General features: G+C 48.4%; 1 protein-coding gene across 1 annotated transcript in view; it reads left to right on the plus strand.

Moving 5' to 3' along the window:
* The window catches only part of RBAK (RB associated KRAB zinc finger), a 44,681-nt gene extending 37,985 nt beyond the window's left edge, over positions 1-6,696 (plus strand). Inside the window, exon 5 of the mRNA XM_056128270.1 lies at positions 6,370-6,696. Coding sequence (XP_055984245.1) covers positions 6,370-6,449 — 80 coding nt within the window. The 3' untranslated portion in view covers positions 6,450-6,696. The remainder of the gene's footprint in view (positions 1-6,369) is intronic.
* Positions 6,697-7,230: the final 534 nt, after the last annotated feature.

Raw genomic sequence — 7,230 nt, forward strand, 5'->3', positions numbered from 1 at the left:
ACTATACAGACAGGATCACTGGGGGATATGTCTTAATATTCTAGCACATGCTTGGATGAAAATTAAGCTAATTCCGAAAATTGCATAAAAGTTCAAAAGGCCAGTAACAGGAAGGACTACCTTCTGTAATAGCTAGAGATTTTAAATTTCCACATAATAAGACCTGTGACAGCAGAGAAACTCAGATGGAATCAATGTTTCAGACAATTCTATACAAATAGACTTTTTCATTTTAAGCATATGTTATAATGGGGAAAATAATCTGCTTTCCAATAACTGCTTTGTCGGGTACCATGAGTCCCAGGAAGACAAATATTGATTGAAGTGGATTGCATATCTGAGAAATAAAGCTCGTAGGGGGGAAAAACCCTTGATACCCTGTATCCTGGGACTGGGGAGGTTTTACAGCGGTAAGGCTCTTGCCTTGCACATAGCCAACTTGGGTTTGATCCACAACATCCCATAGGGTCCCCTGAGCACCTCCAGGAGTGATTCTTGAGTGCTGAGCCAGGAGTAACCCCTGAGCATCACTGAGTGTGGCCCCTCAAACAAAAATAATACTGTACCCTTATAGTAAGAGTTTTTTTTTCTTAAGACTTAAAAAAAAAAACCACCAAACCATAAAATAAAACATGTTAATCTGGCTATACTTTTAAAATTTTATTAAAAAGATACATTAAGAAAGCACACGGGCTAGAGAGAGTACAGGGAAGGGCGTTTGCCTTACCCACGACCAACCTGGGTTCCATCTGGCATCCCATATGGTCTCCCGAGCTCAGAGCCAGGAGTAAACAGCATTGCTGGGTGTGACCCCAAAACAAAGCAGACCAAAAGAGCACAGGGGAGGTACTGTCATTTGTCAGCTCTCGAATGTAGAGAAGTCGATCAGTCCCTTTGGTAAGGGGCCAGATGGAATTTGGGTTTGATGGTAAGAATGGTTCTGTCAGCCATTCAACTTGGCTGTTCTGACCTAGCCTTCCCTGCAGTCCACCTGAACAAACAGTGCTGTGTTCCGGGAGAACCATCCGTATGTGGGTGTGAACAGTAGGCCAACCCCTGATCAAACCATCAAGGAAAATGGGCAAAACCCTTGAACTACCACATGGTAAAGACAATCTCGAGTTGGCCAAAAAGCACGAAGATTGCTTGGTTTTATCCAGAGTAACAGACTTCAAACTTGCTATTACTATGTAGCCACTAAAGAGATGAAAATTTTAATTTTTTCCCAGTTTGGGGGTCACACTTGATGGCGCCCAGAGCTTTGTGTTCTGTGCTGAGGGATGACTTCCAGTGGTGCCCAGGACCATATGCAGTGCCAGGGATCAAACCTGGGTCATGCATGCAAGGTAAACACCTTACCTGCTGTATCATCTCCAGTCCCTAAGAAGCTAATTTCGGCCAGGATTCGTACAGCAGGGCTTTTGTTGCTTAGTGATAGGGTTATTTTGGAAGCTGGCACTTAAGTTCGAACCTGTGCCATTTTCCTCCGATCTAACAAAAGTTTATGTCCACTGTGTATGTACAAGTCTATCAGAACACTCAACTGGAATATTCATGCTGTAAGACTGGAAAAAGTAAGTTCAGTTCTAGCACAGACCAGGCTAGAATGGGCTGAAGTGTCATATTTGCATGCCAGGATGTTGTAATGCCGTGAGGGAATGAACTAGAAATGCATGCAGCCGCAGCTCAAGTTCATAATAGTGAAGTGACGAATTCAGACAAAAATGTGTGTGATTCCAGGTCTGCAAAGTATAAGAAAAGGCAAAACTTGTCTGCATGAAGTTAAAAATCAGGCAAGGAGTTAGCTTGGCCAAGGAAAAGTATTTATCTTAAGTTGGTCTCTTCTGAGTGGTGAGTATCTGAGGGCTATGTGCACTTAAGATATCTGTTTTTCTGCATGTGCGTTAGAAACTTAGAGTTTTTAAAAATAAATGGCCTGTAGACCTTGTACAATAGGTCTGCCTTACTTTTGTAGGTGTCTAAATATAGTTCTAAAAGGGAGATGAGGGGCTGGAGAGATTGCACAGCGGGTAGGGCATTTGCCTTGCACACGGCCGACCCGGGTTCGATTCCCAGCATCCCATATGGTCCCCTGAGCACCGCCAGGAGTAACTCCTGAGTGCAAAGCCAGGAGTAATCCCTGTGCATCGCCAGGTGTGACCCAAAAAGCAAAAAAATAAAATAAAAGGGAGATGTTTGCTTACTTTTTTGTATACATGTTGAGGAGCAGTGATTTTTTAAAAAAATCCTTATTAGTGAAACACCACGAGGTACAGTTGTAGACTTACAAATTTCTGTGCTTGGGTTTCAGTTATACAATGATTGAGTACCCATCCCTCCACTAGTGCCCATTTTCCACCACCACGGATCCCAGTATCCCTCCCCCACCCCACTCCACCCCCATCTCACCCTGCCTCTGTGGCAGGGCATTCCCTTTTGTTCTCTCTCTCCTATTGGGTGTTGTGGTTTGCAAAAGAGGCAATGGGTGACAATCATGTTTGGTCTATAATCTACTTTCAGCATGCTTCTCCCATCCTGGGAGGATCCTCCCAACACCCTTTACTTGGTGCTCCCTTCTTTATCTGAGCTGCCTTTTCCCCTAGCATGTGCTTCTGGCCTCCAAGCCATGGAGTAAACCTCCTGGTACTTATCTCCGCTATTCTTGAGAGTTAGTCTCCTATTTTGTTACTTTATATTCCCCAGATAAATGCAATCTTTCTTTGTCTGTCCTTCTCTCTATCTCTGACTCATTTCACTTAGCATGATATTTTCCATGTAGTACCACTTGTATGTAAGTTTCACGACTTCATCTTTTCTAACAGCTACATAGTACTCCATTGTGTAGATGTACCAAAGTTTCTTTAACCTGTCATCAGAGCAGTGATTTTTAACAGCAGGTGGGAAAAGGTGAAAACCACTGCTTTTGAGTACAGCTCTGTGTCCCTGAATGTTTGAGTCAATGATGGTCCCAGTGTCTAAGAGGAGTGATGCCAGTGGTCTGTACCCCACAGCCTGAGTGCACAGCAGTCTGCTGTTTATGGCTGTGTGTTTATGCACATTCATACAATGCAGAAGGCATCTCGTGACACGTTTCTAAGAACATACTAAACGATTCACATCTTTCTTATGGCAACTAAGGTTTCCTACACTGTGACCTTAAAACAATGTACATTTTAAAGTCAATGTTGGAAAGTGACACACTATCATTGTGATGGACCTTCCTCCCCTTTTGTATATTGACATGGTCTCTCACATTCAGTGAGTCCAAACTGCCTCTCCAATATAAAGAACAGGTGTGGAAACATTTTGATTCTTGGTCAGTGGTTTTTCACAGTGCTGATTTGGGGAAATCTTACCTTGTCGTTGCAGTTAACAACTATGAGATTGATTTGGTGACATTATACTTCTAAAGTCTTCAGCTCATTTTATCATATGTGAGCATCCATTTGGTGACAGCAGAAGGAACTGATTAAGAAGACTTTGCATCATGACTTGCTGAAAGTAGACTACAGACCGAATGATGGCCACTCAATACCTCTATTGCAAACCACAATGCCCAAAAGGAGAGAGAGAGAGAGCAAAAGGGAATGCCCTGCCACAGAGGCAGGATGGGGTGGGGGGTGGAGTGGGGGGGATGGTGGGAGGGATACCGGGGTCATTGGTGGTGGAGAATGAGCATTGGTGAAGGGATGGGTACTCGATCATTGTATAACTGGAACGTAAGCACAAAAATTTGTAAGTCTGTAACAGTACCCCACGGTGATTCATTTAAAAAAAAAAGAAAGAAAAGAAGAAAAAGAAACGTGCAAAACCACGTCAAATAAAAAAAAAGACTTTGCATTGTGGAAATTAGAAGTATTCAGCTTGAAGAGAGGAAACGCCAATACGAGGCACTGTGAGGATGGACTCTGTTCCTTAGTGGACTGAACATACTGCACTCGGCCCCTCTTCCCTCGCTTAGATTGAACTGAATCGGTCTTGCTGAAGAGTTGGATGGACTTGGAGATGTGCTCATTCTATAAGCCTGCTTGTTGCTATGAGGTCAAGCAAGGCTGCATAGAACAGGGCATTGCAGTGATACAACAGCAGGGAGGATGTTTGCTGGTGCACAGCTGACCCGGGTTTCATCCCTGGCATCCCATAGGGTTCCTCGAGCACCACCAGGAGTAATTCCTGAGTGCAGAGCCAGGAGTCTGGCTTACACATCACCAGGTGTGCTCCCCCCAAAAACAATAAAGAACATCGGCAACCAACTATGCTAAATCAACACCTCAAACAAGAATAGAGAAGGGGCATATAAATAGACACTGAAAGAAGAGGAATATTCTTTTCCTCACAAACACCGCTCTTGCAAGTCCACTACTGAAAACCTGCTGACTTTTCAAAGAAATGTGGCAAGCGTCACCTCCACAAAATCACACAGTAGAGGAAAAGGCTTCTCCATAAGCCCAGGGAAAGCGGCATTAGGACAGGAAGCAGCGTGGTTATGGAGTAGTTTAAGCAGACTAAACCAATTTTTTCAGAAAAGATTAAAACTACAAAGTAGATTGTATTGAGACTTGAATGCTTCTAGCCCAACTGCAGATCAAGAAAATGTGCCTATTAAGAGATGCAGCATTTTGGGGGCTGGAGAGATAGCACAGCAGGTAGGGCATTTGCCTTGCACGCGGCCAACCCGGGTTCGATTCCCAGTATCCCATATGGTCCCCTGAGCACCGCCAGGAGTAATTCCTGAGTGCATGAGCCAGGAATGACCCCTGTGCATCGCCGGGTGTGACCACCCCCCCCAAAAAATGCAGCATTTTGAACTGGGAGGACATACAAATTGAAAGGGACAAATGACACAGTTCTAAAGCTTCATCTTTTATTATGAAGAAAGAAATCTTGGTCAGTTATTTGAGGAGGGAAATAAGTAGTATCATGAATAAAGTTCCCGTAGGGGAAATTTTCTTGTAAAAAAAGAAGAGGAATATTGTGTTCAGACAAACTCAGTGGATTAGCTCTGCCAAGGTTGATGAGTTGGGAATTAGTGCCTAACAGAAAGCTCCAGCAAGTTCAAAAAGAACAGCACAAAGAGCATCAAATGGTGATTTCAGCAAGATTCAGGCGTCTTCAAAATAAGGCAAACCACAAAAGCAGGGGAAACGTGAAAAATTATAAAGCAAGCTCGAAAGTATTGGTATTCCAAATAGATGAGATATGGAAATACCTGTCATGAAAGTGAAATGTATGACTCTGGAAGATAACAATTTGAAAGCTGGGCTGAGAAAAAGTACAGCGGACCGAATGCTTGCCTTGCACGTGGTCTTCTGGGTTCAATCCCGGGCACCCTGAATGATCCCCAAAACCGGCCAGGAGTGATCCCTGAGCGCAGAGCCAGGAGTAAGCCCTGTGTATCGCCGGGTGTGGCTCAAAAAACAAAAATAGTTTTGAAAGCTTCTTTAAAGAAGCAATGCACAGATAATGAATTCTCTCCTGTTTTTTAGCCGTCAAGGAACCTTGTTCAGTAAGGAGTTGACGCAGGGGCAAGGCCTATGGCAGCGGGCGTGGCCAGAAGGTGGACTTGCCTTGGGTTGGGGCGTGGCTTGATGTGTGGGCGTGGCCTGTCCGGGGATGTGGCCATTGTGGCGCGTACTGGGTAACAGTCGTGGGCGTGGCCTGCTGGGGGCGTGGTCAGTCGTGCGGCTGGCCTGGAGCTCGAGAGTTCTTCCCTCTCACGAGCATCCAGAAGCTCAAGCCCACGTGTCTGTTTCTAACGGTCCTTGTGGAGCTGAGGTTGACCGGTCAGTGGACAGATTCAGGAGGATACAGCAGGTCATCGGGAAGGTGAGGGGAGGCAGGCCTGGGCGCGCGGAGGCTGGAGGGGGACGAGAGAGGGAGAAAGCCCGGTGGGGGGCGTGGAGGCGGAGGCTGAGACCCCGGACCTCCCCGCCCGCGCCCTCCAGCAGCCTGCCTGCCCCGTCATGACCGCTGCCTTGATCCTGCTGCTGCTGCTGCTCCCGGCCGTGCCCCTGCCCTCGGCCACCGCCGCACCCATCCGGGATGCCCGACTCCTGGACAGCCTGGAGACCCTCCTCCAAGGTCGCCCCTCGCCCGGCTCGCTTCGGGAGGGGAGGGAGCCCGAAGAGAGGTCGGAGGCACTCCGGAAAAGAAAGGGCCCCCACCCTGCGACAGAGGCAGCAGGAAGAAGCGGGTGAACACAGAAACAGGGCAGAGGGGCAGAGGCCCCTCACAAACTGTGTGTGTGGCCTGGGGGAGGGGGGCTGGGGTCCCTCTCCGAGAAGCTGCTGGGGGGCCAGAGGGCACTGCCTCTCTGTGCAGTGCACTGGAGTGCCACTCCTGGGGCCCAAACTCTTCCTCTCTCCGCAGGTGTCCAAACTGGAGGAGATGCGGGTATGTGGCGAGCCGCCGAACAGCCCCCTCACTCTGGCTGCCCACCCGGGTCCTAATGTGGCTGCTGGGCCAGGAAGCCGGATGGGAGGACCAGCGGCTCCGTAAGATGCACCCAGACAAAAGGCTCCTCCATAGGGCCATTCCGGGGGTGCTGGGCCCCCGAGCCCTCCCCTGAAACCTTTCCGTGTCCCTTCCCAGTTGCAGAGACAAGGGCCAGGACCCAGAGCTCTGGCCGTGCCCCCCAGGTTCCCCATCACCAGCCCTCACCCTGGCTCAATTTGGAAATAAAGTTCTTCTGGAGCAGTTGTGTGGTTTCCTTCAGGGAGAGAAAGCCCCTGCCAAACCTGGTCCACCCAAAAAAGAGGTGCTTTTCTTAGTACCTGGCCGTCTCTCAAGTTCCCAGGCACAAGAGCTCAGGACCTGGTGTGTGTCTCTCCCACCAGAAGTCCTCCACGCACCTCCTGGCTGCCTGGTTATCCCGCACCTAGTGGCCTCCAACGGTGTGCCTGGCTGCCCAGTTCCAGGGCTGCTGCCATTGGTGATCAGCAGGGATTATTCAAAATCAAGCTGTCCCAGCAGGCAGTAAGATTGTTCCTGGGGTAGGAGCAGGCACTTGATCGGGTTTACCCGCCCCCCCCCCCCCAACCAGGCCCCTCTCTGATCATTGCTGGATACAGCCCTGGACGCCCCTTGCTCCACTGCCGCCACGATTCCTCTCTCCTCAGGAAAGGGTTTGGAGGCTGCGGCTGCTGAGTCACTCTACCCTGCGCTGGCAAAGTCAGGACGGTCCAACCACCATGACAGATTTTGTCACTGATGATTCAGTGTCCGTGGGTC

This window comes from Sorex fumeus, unplaced genomic scaffold (assembly GCF_029834395.1).
Source record: "Sorex fumeus unplaced genomic scaffold, SorFum_2.1 ptg000064l, whole genome shotgun sequence".
NCBI lineage: Eukaryota > Metazoa > Chordata > Mammalia > Eulipotyphla > Soricidae > Sorex > Sorex fumeus.